Source organism: Apis laboriosa, unplaced genomic scaffold (assembly GCF_014066325.1).
Source record: "Apis laboriosa isolate Shangri-la unplaced genomic scaffold, ASM1406632v1 scaffold74_cov149, whole genome shotgun sequence".
Lineage (NCBI taxonomy): Eukaryota > Metazoa > Arthropoda > Insecta > Hymenoptera > Apidae > Apis > Apis laboriosa.
In genome coordinates, this window is record NW_025224330.1 from 1354949 (window position 1) to 1372530 (window position 17582).

Sequence of the window (17582 nt, forward strand, 5' to 3'; positions counted from 1 at the left end):
CTACTGCGTTTAAAGTGAAACTGAATACGCTTGGCGTCGAAATAGAGAGATTTCGTATAAAATTGAAAGCTTGCAAATTGTAGAGAGATCGTATAAAGCTTCCTGAAAATAATCTTCTTGAAAACTTGTATTCAAAAAATTCTATTGCAAAAAAAATTTTAATGATTATTAATTAAAATAAGAATAAATCCAAATGAAGAAAATGAAAAAAATAAAAAACAAAAATGGCAAAATAAAATTATAATAAAGTTTCGATTAAAATCTAAGAAATCTCACTCGAATCGATCGAATTATTCATTCATATAATTCACAAATTCATATGGAATTTATTCATAACCTCAAAAAATCAGTTTCATCGATAAAGAAAATCGTAAACCCTAGATTCCACTAACCGATTGAATGCTGATCGGAAAATGGGTGAGAGTTTTCGATTGTTAGGCTTTCTGATTCCAAATTCAGCTTATACAAACAGAACCCGGTTTCCGCGATAGCAAGGGCAGCCGTTTAGAATCGGTGCTCACAACACGATGCATAATACAAATTGGTGTTCTCGCAACGATCGATAGTCCATGTTCGATTGTTCTCTCGGGAGCAGTTGCACGTTGTTATTACAAGTGACGCCACGAGCAATGTGTTGTAGGTATTGTGGTACCCTTAATTAGTAATGAAATTAGTTTAAAGTAGATTCATCTGTAATTCGTTGAAAATATTCTATATTATATTTTATTTCTTTCTATCCTATTCTTTTTATTTTTTTTTCTCTTTTCTATTTAAATTCTATTAGTAATTTTCCTTTGATTTTCTATGACAAAAAATTCGACACGATTTCAATGTATATTTCAAAAAATGAGAGAAACTTTCGAAGTATGTCTTGTATTGAATAATTTCGTTTCTGTTTTATTTGCGATATCTTTTCGATTTGAATGATTTGAAATAAAATTATGATATATATTTCTTACTTCTTATTTAATTTTTATTTGGATATTATAATAAGACTTTTGCTGTGAAAAAAAAATTTATTTTAAATTTGTATGACATGAATAATGATTAAATTTGTATGAATTATTATCTTGTTTTTTACAGGGAGAAAAAAATATTATAGATTTATCTTGTCAATTGAGCATTTTTAAAATATATTATGATAGCAGAGAACTAAGATGTTGCATATCTAAATCACAATTTATCATATTTTTAAGAATATTTTTAAGAATTATTAAGAATTATTAATTAAAACAAATAATATGAACAGATAAGTATAATAAAATTTTAACAATCTTAATAATTTATTTAAATGAAACAATTTATCATATTTTCATATCATAAATGAAACCTAACCTAAAATTGAGTAATTTTTTTAATACAAAGAAATTTACAGTTAAATTATTCTCTTTACATTTTATATATAAATACTTTCTTCAATATGTTTTATAGTTCCGAACATTTATGCAGCAACGTATCTCACAAAGAGAACAAATAAAAAGAAATTTATCAATTACACGCGATTTCTCGACACCAGTGGAAAGTCCCATTCTCCCATTCTATCGAGAAAAAGGAAATGAGTCGCTATTCTTCAGTCACGATAATTAGCCAAAAGAAAAGAAAACGACGAAGAAAAAGAGAAAAAGAACCAAGTGTCGGAGGCGAGTTGTCCGCTTCACTCGGCTTTCTTTCAAAGTTCCGAAACTCATCGTGCAAATAAAGGAAAGGACCACGTCGAGGACGAAGGCCACCGTTACACATTCATCTTTTAAAGCGGCACTTTTCAAAGCATCACTTTACGAACCAACTGCGTTACAGGAGAGAAAGCTCATTCCCTACATAGTGTCGCGAAACGCCTCTTTTATCCCTTTTTGCACTGCGTCCATGACGACTATCGACTACACGTGTACTCGTCAATATTTTCCCTTTTTATTATTAATCTGCCTCGTTCGCCCTCACTCACTCTTTTCTTAACATAATGTATATACAGAATGTATTTTATGATATACGTCGTAATATTGTGATATAGGAATTTTGTTGTTTATTAAATAAGAAAGAATTAAGGAATTAAGGATATTGTAACGTAGATAAGAAAGTTTTCGATTGACTTTTTGACCGAAAAGTTGAGAATTCAAATTCTATTCGTTCTCATTCTTTTTTTTTTAAGTAAATATATGTGTTAATATAATATAATATACATGAGATACTTTTGGAGGATCGATTCTGGAGGCCAAGGTTAGTATATAGAAATATCGATTAAGGGTTATTTATTAAGTTATAAGCAATTTAAATTTGCAATAGATGAAGCAACACGGCGTTGTGATAAAGATAAAACTGTTTCAATCTATCTTCGTCTCGTTTATAACGTAATAAATAATCGATATTTTTTTTCATAATAAAATTTTTAATAAATCCGTAATAATAAGAAATATAAAAAAAACAAACTTTTTGTCACTTCTGATATAATTTAAAAATTAATATTTTTATATAAGTGTCAAATAATATTCCAAACTAATATTAAATCATATATATACAATATCCAACAAAAGAATAATTTATTAAAAAAATTTTTTTCAATATAAAACTTTTTTATGCAATTTTCATTTTTTCATACAGTTATATTCTTATCGGTTATATACTATCAATTTCAAAACCTTGTATAAATCCATATTTAACATTATTCTTCATCATATTCGTGGGACATTATACATACATTCTCTCTCTTTCTCTTCCTATCCTCTGTTATTCTCTCTTCTTCTAATCGTTTTATCTTTGAGAACTAATTGTTACTGAACATGCGGTTGAACTTCTCTACGCAGAGGAACCGGGAGGCCGGAAAGTGTTGTCAAGCTGAAACAGCTTTTCTCCCTCCACAGCTTTTTAAAAGCATCCAGTCGTGGATGACGCATCAGGTAGCACAACACATACGCTTCTTTTCCCTTAAACACACTCCGTCCAACGAGCGTCTAACTACAAGCGTGTGTAGCACGGTAAAAAACCGAGTATCGAATGCTACCGCATGAATAAGTCCCTTTGAAGTTTTCACCACCCACAGCAACTCCGCTCCGAAAAATCTTGCAGCTTCAACCGTTTTAAAACCGACACGTTTTCCTCTCGTCGTCGGCTACCCAGTCGTGTATCTTTATACCTGTGTGTGTGTCTTTAAAAACCCTAGTTCACACAGGTGCGACCAAGTTTGCCATCCCTATCTGATGCTTTCGTTTCTTGCCGGAGCAGGAACAACGGAACGAAACGAAGGAAAAAAGAGGAATGCAGGAAAAGGGTGAAAGGGAAGAGATGCGGAGGTGGTGTTGCGCCACGTGTTTTGAAACTGTCTCGCGTGGGACGACGAGCTTTTATGGCGGAATACCGGTGCACGCTGCAGTAGAAGCGGAAATATTTGTCCGGGTCTATCGTTACCCACGAGATCCCATTTCGCGCGGATTAATTATAAAGTACGATCTAACGGCATACCATGAACTTTTGTATAGCATTAAATTATATTTATGATTGGACTGAGTCAGAGTTCACGAGTCGCTATCGCTAATTAATTTTTTATTATCGAACATCATTGGACTTAAGGAATATTTTCGAATATCCGTTATTTGTTAATTAAGGAATTTTAAACTTTATTTTTTTTTTTCAATTTTCTTGAGAATATAAAGAATGTAAAGAAAATCAGAGATACAATATATATAAAATTAATTTTGACCAGAATTTGAAGTCTCATGAGATATCCTAATGTATAAATTATATTTAGATTTAAAATTAATAAATATAAATATATGTTCCTTTAATTTTTCTTACGAAAACAGAAAGATGCTATCTCGAAAATAAAACGTTGAATGAAAGAGAAAATAATATTTGCAAAAAATAATATTTTATTCATTTCAAATCTTTCTGTTTATGTATATTATACTGTCGGTAATTTATTTCATTCTTTATTTTTTTTTAATTTTGCACAAACCATGATTAAGTTTCTATTATATTCATCTTGTATGCATTTGAAGTTTCAAAGCACGATTTAAAATCCTGGAGTTTCATTGAATGCTCATTACTACAGTTGAGTAAGAAACATGAAAAACGTAACAAGAATGATAAAAGACGATACAGTAACGGCTACAAAAGAGCTCATTGTAGAGAAAAGGGGGTACTGAGAATAAAATACTATGGAGTATTATTGCAAAAGAACACGATTGTAGAGGGAACGTTCAAATGTTAGATGAAGTAGCGTCCTCGAAGCAACGAATGTAAGCAGCGTTACGTCCACATAAAGTTCGATATTTTAAATCCTATTATTCAAACATGATAAAGCTTAGCATTAAAATAAATTTCTTAATAAGAAATATTATATTATGATATTTTTTAACTTACTATTTTCATTTAAATTCATCATCTAGAATATCGTTTGTTTTTAAAAGTATCAAAAAACGTTTCAAATAAATATTGAATGGTTTCAAGATGATATAATATGATGTAATTAATTTTCTCATAGATGAACTTATAGAAGTCAACACTTGAATTCACTTTAGATGAAATATTATACAACATTATCTATGGATATCAAAATATAATAATCTATCATTGTATTTGAATAAAATAAATCGATTACTTACATAAATTTGAAATTCCTAGTTTTAAATTTGATCAATAATGAAAGTCTCAAAGTCTCAAATAATTCTTATATGATAACATCGATTATTTGTGACTAGATAACAATGATTTATGCTGTTACAACGCTAGCATCGGATTTTTGCGATCACAAAAACCACGAAGAATCACAAGTTCTCTTCCTCTTTTTCTATTCATCTATTTTACTTCCTCCGAACGACCACGAGTCTGGCTTCGTTGGTAATTATTTATGTTGGCCGGTCTCTGTGCGAAACGGTAATTGAATTTGCGTCCGTAAAACGGCCACTGACCGTAATTTGTCGACTCAGTCAAAGAGAAGGGAAATAAAGAAAGAGAGAAATAGATGATTAATATAGTCTTAATTGTTCTCGTTGTTGTGCGAATGAAACGTGGCTGGTGACTTGCTTAAGTCAATTGAAGTCTCTTAAGGGAATCTTAGATCTCCTGGAAATAATGAACTTATGTTTACGATCTTATTGTACAAAATATGAAATATTTTTCTCTTTGAACAAAATTTTTGTAAAAAATAAAAGGTTAAAAGATTAATTTCAATGTTTTATCGTTATCATATAACATGATCATATTTATAGGTTATATTGATTTCTCATATCATATTATTTATCATATTATATATTATTTGTAACATTTTAGTAATTTTGATTGTTTCTTTTAGTTATCTAAAAAAACTTTTGTTCATTATTTAAATGAATTGAAATATAAAAGTCAAAATTAAGAAAATTTAAGACAAAAAAAAGTCGGAATTAATTCCTTTTCATACCATATGTTCCTTTGCAAAGATAAATAAAAAAACCACATATGTAAACCTTAAATACCTCTTATAGTCCTTTTCGCCTCGAGTTTCCCTGTCGCAAAGCTTTTTTTCAACGTTTCCCAAGCGCGTTTTCTTTTTTCTTTGTCCTTATAACGGACGAGCCAAAGAGGCGACCTCTGTTATGGACCCCTCGAAGTAAGAGAGATACGCCACGAAGGGGCGCGACATTTGCGATTCAAAGCACAACGAGAAAATGAAGATTAAGGGTGAAGGGTTTAAACGAACGAGAATTACGACACGTGTACTCGTGCAAGAGAGTATGAAGGGTGCTAGAGATGATCTATAGTCACCGTCTGACGCTTTTATTCGAGTTCATTTTGTAAGTCAATATCGCAGCTAGAGGCAAAGAATTGCCTTTGTATTTAAAACGTTAACTGAACAGTGACTTGTTGGTCCAAGTATTTTGCAAACAAACGGATTGACGGATTAATGAAATTGTTTGAACGAATTGTGCAGATAATTTTATTTGTTTTAATGTTTGAGATAATATATCGGTACACGATATTTTTTGTTATAAAAGATCAAAAAAATTGAAATATTAAGGAAACCTTGTTTTTTTTTTCTTGTTTAGATAAATCTACGCCTCATTCTTGTCAGTGGTAAGACAAAAGAGTTCCTATTCAGTCCGAGCGACTCTGCGGGGGACATAGCGCACCATGTGTTTGAAAACTGGCCGGAAGGTACGTTATTATTGAAATTTATTTACATTATAATTTCATACATGAAACAATTAAACCAACTATATGATTCTTTTTATAAAAGATTTTTATTATGAAAAAACAAATAAATAAAAGAACAAATAAAATAAAATTTACGAAAGTTTGACAATATTTATCAATTCATATTGCATATTTACAAGATTCGAAATAATCATATTGAACAATGGTGTAAGACGATCCGATTAAGTCTCCTGTCGTGTTAATCTAATCATTCGAAATTTCACTTGACATGATGTATCATAGAAATTCCCTTATCATCGAGAAACTCATAGAAATGTTGTGTTTGTCACAAGACTCACTTATACAATTATCCATAACTATATTGTACAATATATTAGACGAACATATTTTTCTATCAATAAATTAAACGTAGTTTATTGTTCATCCACACTATACGATGGTATTTTACGCTTGTATTTTCATCGTCTATCATTGTCAGGCTACGTGAAGCATGAAAGTACTAGAATTGAAAACACTCGCAGAAATATATAGACCATAAAATATCGCCATCTATCGTGAGATATATCAAAAGCATGAAGTACAATTCAATTAAGCATGGTATAACGCGAGATGGCGAAACAAGCAAAGCAAAAATTTTGAAACCGAATGAGAAATTTGTTGACATAATTTATTATACAATGAGATTTGCATAAAAATTACGCTAAAAAAAAGAAATTGGTAAAAACTAATTGATTAACAAGAGAGAAGTTTCAAAATTATAAATATCATTTATTATTTTTATTGTTTTCTGAATTTTTTATGAATGCCTTGAAAAAATAATGTAAGTATTATTAATTATATATTGAAGAAACCTATTAAATAAATAATATGTTTATATTTGTTTAACGATAAAAATACGGAATAATAAAAAATAGATTTTATAGAATTCATTAATTCAGAACGACATATCAAGTATTATGCAGTATTAGAAATTTTTTATAGGTTATGTTACTATTGTTTCTTGTTTCTTAAAAGCAAATAAAATAATGTTATTTATAATAAATTTAAATTAAAAAAAATAAAAGATAAAATTCTTAAAAATTTATTTTCTATTTTAATCTACAATTTTATAACATCTCATTTTAGATTATTTTTATTATATACGAAATACAAAGTTTCTCGTAAGCATTATATATATTAATTTTAAAAAAAAATCAAGAAAAAAAAAGAATTGGACTTACCTTTATTTCCATACTGTAAAAAGTGAATCGAGTGGGTTTTCATTCTTTTAAGAAGCGTGTTTCAATGCAAATCTTCTCAATACTTGAAAAGTAACCCGTTTAATATTAAAATGTATTCACTGACCGCAACATCTCTTTTGCTATCTTGAATTGTCGCGTCGGAATTAACTTTAGTTTTGAAAAATAGAAAAGAGAAATTACACGAGAATTATTATTGTTGATATAATTAATTTAGATAATATTGCCCAAAAATTTGATAATTAACTGCACCAAATTTTTTATATATTTGATCATGTTGTCTGTATAATACAAGAGAAAATTTTTTTTCATTTTTGAATATAATATATAATAATTCAATTTAGTATCATTTTTTTTATCTGATGTTTTATAATTAATATGTATAATTTATATAATTTATGAATATTATATGCTGTATTATGAATGCTTAAATAAATTCTATTAAAATTTGTCACAATTTGCGTTAAAATGATATAAAAAAAATATTTTTATTAAATATTACAAAAAGTATAAAAAATAAATTTAAAAATAAATTTCAATAATACATATGATTTTTATATTTTGAATCTATCATGATGTTTTGATAGTAGTATATTTGAAAAGTTAAATTTTAACTTAAAATTATTAAAAATATAAATAATCTTTATGATAAATATTTTTAATACATATATTTATATACAGAAATATATACAAAAATATTTCTTCTACAAAAAAATAATTTCAAATATTTAATATTTAAAATGTGAAAATGAAAAAGCATAAAATAATTTTTATTTTTCTAGTTTAACATAATTATTAAAATTTTCATACGCATTTTTAAAAAACATAACATAATATTGAATTATTTTTGTCTCTTATTTTCAATTTTAATTTCTTCTTCTTACTATTCATCACAAATTTTCAAGAAATATAATTAGGTCACGTCATAATCTTATCTTTTACGTCCACAATAGAATCTTTCTAAATTCTTTTGCGCGCCATTTTATGCTTCTTTTACATCATCGACGAATTAAATTCAGACGATGAATTAAAAGTCGAGGAAAGTTCATGAAATTTTTACCAAGAAGCGATTGATGAAATTATCAAAATGAAATATTCTCGCGTCTTTTCTGTAAGTCCAATGAACTTATTATTATTTTTTTCATCATGTCGTTGTTCCACCAATAGAAAACGCTGAAAATAATCGAGGCAAGGTCGTTTCGAAATCTTATACGAGATTCCTATCTCTTTGTCTTTTCAGACTGGGCGGAAGAAGCAGTCGCTAAAGCGGAGATCCTGCGGTTAATCTACCAGGGCCGTTTTCTGCACAGCAATGTCACGCTCGGTGCTCTTGGGCTTCCTTTCGGGAAAACCACGGTGATGCATCTGGTCCCACGAGAAAACCTTCCCGAGCCTAATTCTCAAGGTAAATCATCGACCAGCCATCTTTTTGTTTATCCTGTCCAGGAGAAAAATGAAAGGCACAGTTCTGGCCAGGGGAAGGAAAGCCTTTATGTTCCGAACCAATATAGAGCCGCGATTTAATCCTTTAATGGTGGATTTTCTCGAGCGAGCATAGCTGTCTAAAAGAATTTTTAAATATTGTTGCTTTTTGGAATAATTTTAATATCAGTTATAGGTTTAGATCTTATTATTAAAATCAGGTGAAAGCTATTCGATTCGTTTTTTTTTTTTTTTATAACAGAACCATATATTCTATGCAGTATCATATTAATTTCTTTAATGGTTCTTAGGGATGATATCCAAATGTTGATATAGTTATATCATCATATTTGCATTCATGAACAGTTCCATCTTTCTCTTTGACATCACCTAAAAATTATTTAAAGATTATTAGGATGATATGTTTATTTGATAGAATTCAAAATGAAAAATATGTGATATTATATAAATAAAAAAAAATAATCGAAACAAAAGAGATTAAACAAGATTATATCATTATCTTTATATTATCTTATATTAATATAATAATCCTAATTCTATTTTGATGTTTATGGTAAATTAATAAATTACATATCTATTCTAAAATACAATAGTGTATATACCGTGTATTTTAATATTATATAAATATTAGGTTAACTTATACTACAATTTTATTTTCTTTCCTTAATATTTTTAAACTTAAGAAAGACGCATCCTATTTCGTATGGTTTCTCATCTACTATATACTTCGTAATATGAGGCATTAACGGATATCGTTATATGATAGAGTTAAGGAAAAACCATGAATATATAGTTATTTTATTTTATTATACATGATTCATGTGCTCGTGGAATAAACATGGAATGCAACATTATTTACACAACATATTGTTTTTCTTTCTCCGTGTGGTCTCGTTAATCCTCCATAAATATATTCTATGTGCACTCGAGATAACAACGATTTACTTTTTCATTCCCTATGGTTACTATATAAATTATGTTATATTATATTATATTATATTTTTCATCTTTTGTTTCCATGTCTTTTTTAAACAGATTTTGCAAATAGATTTAAAATATTAGAAATTTTAGAGATATATTTATTTATAAATATTTATACATTTATTTTACAAATTTTTTTAAAGATATTCTTTTAAGATATGTATTTCAATTTAATTTTATTTTTATTAATTTTTTTTGTATTTTAATTAAAATTTCATATATATCTACTATATCATCTAAATTTGAAATTATAAGTAATATTATTAATTTATTTATCTTTTCTAAAATCAATAATTTATAAATATAAAAGAATATGCAGCAAATATTTATTGCCAACATTTATTAATATTATTTATATATTGATTATTCAATATAACAAATTATAATATCCAATATTAGCTAAAGATCCCAATCTCACTTTTGCTAATTACAGGTCTTCTGCCTAACGGCGGATACATGCACATACCAGCCCGACAACATTCTGCTTCCTGATTATGATTAGTAAAATCTTCCAAAAAAAAAAAAAAAAAAAAAAAAAAAAAAAAAAAAAAAAAAAAAAAAAAAAAAAAAATCCCAAAGTGTGTCCATGTCCGTACAATCCAAATGTCCACGATCGTCGTTCCTGTACAACCCAATCTCTTCGCGATCTTGAAAAAGAAATTACGTGGCAGAACTCATGGTACTTAATTGCTGTTTATTTCGAGGTATTATCTTTGTTATTGTCGACGACAAATAACTATTTATGCTCGGTAAACACGACAACTTTGTAGCGATATTTAAACCCGTGTTTCCTCCTTGACGAGAAATGAAAAATAGAAAGAAAAGGGTTCGCGTGTCTCGGTTTATAGTCTGTTGGCGGAAGTTGAGGACAACACGCACGCGAAAAAAATTCACAACTCGCTACTTTTATATCACATTTAATCAGAAATAAAAAAATGTGTAATGCTGAAAATTTTTAAATATAATTTATCCATCTATTTTTCTATTTGATCTTTCCTTTTGTATTTTTATTTATAAATTTCAGAATAACGGTATAATTTATGAAATCTCATCATCTATTTTATTTTTTTTTTCTCTTCATTCAAAATAACTGTTTCAAATAAGAGATAATTTCAATTGTAATTAGAATAACAAAACTATTACTTCTCTGTTACAGATCAAAGGCAAAAAAGTAAAGGCGGCGGGAGTAGTTGCTGCTCAGCTTCCTGTTGCATACTTTAAAGAAAACGTTGGCTGCCCTGGATATTTTTTGAGGTCGTTCCGTGTGAGAGCCAGCTCCCATGTTCTTCAAGCTGAGCCATGGTTTCTAAGGTTTCGACGCTGGTGTATCATTGTTAGTGGCTGAGCCTCGTGAGCATTGTAGCAAAGCAAAGTTGTCACATCCTTCGCCGATTCATCTAAATTAAAATAAAAAAAAAAAGGATTTATTTTGGTTCATCTGCAACGCACGCTAAAAACATCGTTCACCGTCCCAAGTGAACAAATTCTGTCATCAGTCTCTTGAAGAGAAAAAAATATAATGGAAAATTTCAAAGCCAGATTTATATGTCTATAACATCATATAAATTCTAAAAAGAAATTGTAATGTAAGCCAAACAACATAATTTTTACATGTTGTTTTATATTTTGTTTTAGTAATTGTGTACACAAAAATCTATTTATAACTTATATCGCGTCAAAGAGATTGTCAAGTTTTTAGGCATATCGATGACCTGGTTCGGCATTGGAACACATAATATCGAAAACGCCGTTCAGCTTTCACGGTCCAGAAATCAAGAGGAAATTACGTATTTCAAGGAACATCAACGATCATCCTGTTTGATTCGTTCACTTTTGCAATTTATTATTAATTATACCACATATAAGAGAACATGATTCAAGTAAAATGAATTCCTCATCAGAAGAAATAGGATGTTAAAGCCTTTCAATGAAATAGGGGTTGAAAATACGCTCTGTTGAACGGCGCTACACGATGCTTAGAATCTCAACCACTATTCGACTATACTGCAGCGTTAAATAGTAATTATTATTGTAGACAGGATCCGTGAATGTGTTGTGTATGAATGAATGTGTTGCATTTGAAAGATCAATGGAGAGGAAGAAAGAGTGTATGTATGTATGTATGTGTGTGTGAAAGAAAGAGGGAGAGAGAGAGAGAGATAAATTTATGTTGTGATATGCAGGTAGTGAATATAATTATATATTATACATACTATTATTAAAATTATATATATTATATATATATAAAATTATATATATATATAATGGTATGAGATATGTTGACACGCAGTTAAACTCTCATACACAGGATAGACTTTATTAACATGAATTTAAAGTAATATTATGACGCCACTTCGAGAGTTTAGTATTCTGGAATAAGATTACAGAGGAAAAAGAACATTGGATCTCTAATGGTAGTTATGATTAAATAAACATTCAAATATATCTCCTGTTAGCTCCTTTTCTCTATTCACCATTATTTCTTTTTTCTTTATGTATTCTTATTTTTTTCCATTTTTAAAATTCGCGCGTTGTAATTTTCTTCTCTTTTCTTTTTTTTTCCTTCTCTCCCACTTTATTCTGTTTCTACCCGTCCATTTTTTATCGTTCGGGCCTAGAAATGTTCATAGACCCAAAAGATTAATTCATGTTATAGGTGAGATAACCAATATCGCAAATATTGATTATAGTTAGGTCCAACCAAACCATTTTACAATAAGTTGTAGTCTATTCTATACTCAACTATACTACTGTATAATGTATGACTCTTACCAATGCATAACACGTGTATATAATATATATATATATATATAATGTTCTTATTTAGTGAAATTCATCGTCAAACAAACGATGGTCAGATGTTTATTTAATTTATTATCGTATGGAATGTCGACAAATAATGTGTTTTTTTTTGCACGTTCGAGATAATCTGTATCTGCTTGACTCATATCAAACTTATATGCTTTATATGAATGTGCTCTATATGAATTAAATTTGATACTTGTGTTTCTCGATAATCGATTACAGACATTTTCTCTATAAAAAAATTCTAAAGGAAAAAAATTATAAATCAAATCGTTAATTCTAAATTTAGAATTCTTTTTCGAATCGTTCTTTAGGATTTATTTATCGAATCTCAAAAATTAAGAAAAAAAATTTTTATCATGCTGTTAAATGATATTAAAAAATAGTGTTATTAAATGTATTTTTTTTTTTTGCTCATAAATATTTGTGAAATGTGTAATATTTTTAATATGATATAACGTATATTTCATGAAATTACACTACTTACAGAATTGGTATGCTGAGTGCATGCAGATACGATTATAAGTTTATAGGGATGATTAATACAAGTATTTAGTATCTAAATAAGTTTTTAATACCTTCGTATATTTTTGCTATCGATTTATCAATCAAGGTGTCGCTGTTTTCGTTTTTGTTTATATTTCCTTTTTTTTCTCTTTTATTTACGTACTATTAAGAGATAGATTAGCGGTATGAATGCTGTTTATAAAAATAATAAATTGTTTAGTGAGTAAGTCAAAAAGTTGCGATAAACACATCACACACATACACACACACACAAACAATAAGTACACAAAAATGTGAATTTCAGAAAAAAACACGATGTTTACTATGCATACTTTTTGAGGTTAGTTAATGATCGATATTATCGAATCCGAGTAATAATCGTACGCTATAGAATTCTTACAGGCGAATCGATTTCCATTTATTATTCGATCATAAAGTAAAAATTATGTGTATAAAAAACAGAAAAAAAGAAAGAATATACTCTGTAATAAGCTTGCTGCAGTTCCTTTGACGTTACAATATTACTTTAAAATCTTGCAAAAGAAAAAGGGTAATAAAACGTGTTTATTTAAAACACGAAATGATAGTGAAAGAAAGAAACAAAATAAAACTCTGTTAAAATTAATAGTAGGATAACTTTTCTTTGCGGTGAATCGTTAGAAATTTTACCTCGTCTATTGTAAGAACTATTTTGAGTAATGTGACATGATAAAAAATTTAGTGCGATATATTGTTTGTATAAAAAAAAATATTCGGATTGGAAAAATATTCGGTGACGAACAACCATCTTTTTCAGAAATATATTTTCAAGATAATTATCCTTCATACCACCAATCACTCCATCTCTTTCTCTCTGTATCTAAATATCGATATTCGTTGTTTTCTTTATGTTCGTCATATTTTACGAAGATGATCTCACACTGAACGCAATGAAAATGAAAAAAAAAAAAAAATACATATGGTAACGTACCCACCACGACTAGCAAGTATTAAAAGAAAAAGGAAAAAAAATTATGAATGCCATGGAACTTCTAAAAGATCATGAGGAAGCGGGGTTAATTTAAAAAAAGAACAAAAACAAAAAAACAAACTGTAATAGTGTATTATATTATATAACTATACGCCTGATTCTATTTGCTGTTTAAACGAGAAAGATGATAAATGAAAATAAAATGGTATTCTTAAATACAAAAAAAAGTAATAATGGTAATATTAATAATAATAATAATTATAATAATAATAATAAATAATAATAATTAATAATAATAATAATAATAATTATAAACAGTCTATGAGGAATATAACTTACACACACTTACATCATATCAAAATTTCTAGCAGTTAAGAATCAAATCATAGATTTATTTCTACACGCGTTTGTTCCAGTGAAGTATACGCGTATAATACCATTGTACAAGCAACGTACAAAAAGTTTTGATTCTTCATTGATGGCATCATGTGGATCTTAATCAATCTTAATTACTAAGTTGGCATTAGTTACGATGTAAATCGTATCATCGAAAATTGTGGACGATCCTCAATCCATCTTTCTTCGTGTAAAATGAGCTGATTACAGGTTTTCATGACATAATGTAAAATATGATACTACGATGAGATTGAAATTGTTGTTGTAATTATCGAATCGAGTTATGTATTAATACATCAAGATGAGCATTATTCTATTTGAAACTCGAATATCTAAAACTTATTTCTCTTTTGTTCAAATAACAAACGTATGTTTCCATTATGAAGAAGATAATAAAGAAGAAAAGAAACACGATGACGAAGAAGAAAGGAAAGTTTAATTTCGTTAAAAAAAACGGAATCTATAAATTATAAGCTTGTATCAAGATATTCTTTTGTATATGAATCGAAAACCGTAGTCAATTCAGTTTACTTCAAAAAATTTAATCAAATACATATATTGGCGTTTCTCATCTCTCAGATAGAGCATTGTTATTGCTAGTCAGACAGATTTTATTAATCGTGAGAGCATATTGGCGGATCAACGAAATGATAATAATATATGTATTAACTCCACAATATTTCAAATATTGTAAAGAATGTTATAATTTTATTGCTGTTTCAAAAAAAACGTAAACTTTTGAAAGATTGTTGTAAATGTATCGAGTAAATTTCAAAATCAAAATAACATAAACAATTATTACCGCGACGAAAAAAAAGAAAAAAGGAAAGAAATAATCGAAATCATAAAAATTAAGCTTCGTGCACAAACATTCCAAAATTAAAAAGAATGAGCCCTATCTTCGTGTTTAAAAAACCTCTTCCTGTTTTAATAAATTATCCTATTTAAGCAGTGTTAAAGAAGAGAAATCATATTAGAGATTCCGTGTTGTTCGATGTTAAAAAATAATCGTAGAATGTTACGATGTAATCGTATTCGACGAAACGATTATAATTATATGGCTGAAAATAATTTAATCACATGAAAACATCATGTATGATCTGCCCCTCATACATATGTGCACATAATCTTTATTGACGTCGAGATTCATGATTTAACAACAAAGAAAAAGAAAAAAACAAAAAAAAAAGAGAATAATGAAATGTACAAAGCAAACTATAATTTTATACGGAAATCGGGATATAATGATTTTACTTTAGATCTGTGAAATGAAAAATCATACATGACAATTGAAATTCTACTTTAGAACCAAATGACATATTATTGTATAAAATTATTCTCTGACAACCTTTAAACTCTCTTCAAATGACAAATAATCCTAATTCTTTGTTACTTTTATGTTTGCAGTTTAAAAACAATATTTTTCTAGACGAAAACTGTTTCTATTCATGCGATACACATACACACATACATACATACATACATGAATGCGCGAATTCGTGAAAAATCGATTTTAAAGAAAAAAAAGAATGCATTTTGATTGAATGTGTTTTGGTATCAAAGAATTTGGTATCAAAATTTAATATCAATATGTAATATATATTCATTTAAATTGATAATCGATTCTTTTTTTCTTTTTTTTTTTTTTCCAAAAAATGATTCATCTTTTTTTTTATGTGTGTTCGAAAGATATATAAAATTTGAAACAATCGAAAATTAAAATTTACTTTGTACTTGAATGTTTAATTAATTATTTGCTCTCAAAGAAAATAGTTTCGAGCTAAAAATATTTTTTAATCCTTTAATAAGAAGGAGATGTATAAAACATTTTCAACTGGCCGTCCTACATAGAATATGGCGAATGTTAAATATATTATTTGAAAGCTATCCTACGAATTGCCATAACTTATTGATGCGTGTAAATTATATACAAACGATTCAACTTATTAAAGTTAAAGCTCTAATAAAATGTAACACGCAATAATTTTTGTAGACCATATGTTAATAAAACTGATGTTAATAAATTCTTCCATAAATTTCTATTAATTCGAAAATAAAAAAGAATTGAAAGAGGAATAGTAAATTGAAATGGTAAATCTAATTAAAAGAGAAAAAAAAATGTACTGATGATTAATTTACAATATCTGCGTGTTAATTTATTCAAATGTAATAGAAATGTTGAAAACGAGCAATAGTAAAAGGCACTTATTTAATGTCTCATACATCCTTCTTGTGTTTATATTTATTGTTCTAATTTTTGCCAAGTGTCCCTATGTAATGTATCATTTTAAACACAGCCAAGTATCTTATCATACGTGTAACATAGAATAAGGAGTATATCATGCCATAAAAGTGACGATGGTAAACGTTTCTAAACGAGAAATCATATAGTGATAATATTCATCACATCATATTCATTCACACAAAAATACTCTCATATAACTGTGTACATGACATTCATTTCTCTTATTCTAACTAGCATTTCAGGTTTTCTTCTGCTTTCTGATTTATAATGTTAATTTTAAACTAATCTATCATAGTTAATTCTATATAGAATAGATGTTATATTTTATCGCTAATTTTAGGTAACAATTACATGTAAATAGTGTGATGAACAATTAAATTGAATGACAATGGTCTTAGACTTTTTTCAACGGATTTCTTGAACAGATACATATAATTTTGTTATCTGTTATGCAGAGGAGAACAGCCAATTTCTTACAATAGGGCACAGCATAATATTGCAGTGTGGTTGGATATTTCTATACAGTAAAGTAATTTCTACAATATAGATTTGGTATGTACTGTGAAGAACCGTCTTGTAATTGTTGATAATTTTTAATGAGAGTGGATGATAAAAGGTATATCCACATACTGTGCCGTCTTGTAATGAACTTGTCGATATACATATATTAAATTTTTGAAAACTTATTGTTAAGCTTGCGTTACACACCTCATTTGTAAATATTAGATCATATTTTTGTCTGTAGCATAATGAGGATTTTAACTGCAATTTATTTAGTTCATAATATAAGATAATAAAGCTGGAAAATATAATGAAACAAAAAGCCTTATTACTTCTTTTTAAATATGTCATAATAAATCATATTAAATGTAGT

At 28.0% G+C, this 17582-nt stretch overlaps 1 protein-coding gene and 1 long non-coding RNA gene across 2 annotated transcripts in view; one reads left to right on the forward strand and one right to left on the reverse strand.

Annotated features, from left to right (window-relative positions):
* LOC122719366 (ubiquitin-like protein 3) overlaps window positions 1-12940 on the forward strand; it is a 72391-nt gene extending 59451 nt beyond the window's left edge. The window contains exons 2-4 of the mRNA XM_043945101.1: window positions 6015-6123; window positions 8602-8766; window positions 10942-12940. Of these exons, the coding sequence (XP_043801036.1) occupies window positions 6015-6123; window positions 8602-8766; window positions 10942-11006 (339 nt within the window). The 3' untranslated portion in view covers window positions 11007-12940. The remainder of the gene's footprint in view (window positions 1-6014; window positions 6124-8601; window positions 8767-10941) is intronic.
* LOC122719370 lies at window positions 3869-5514 on the reverse strand. Its single transcript, XR_006347575.1, has 3 exons — window positions 5445-5514; window positions 4596-5055; window positions 3869-4533 (listed from the first exon to the last, which is right to left on the reverse strand). It is a non-coding gene; the product is annotated as an uncharacterized LOC122719370 (long non-coding RNA).
* Window positions 12941-17582: the final 4642 nt, after the last annotated feature.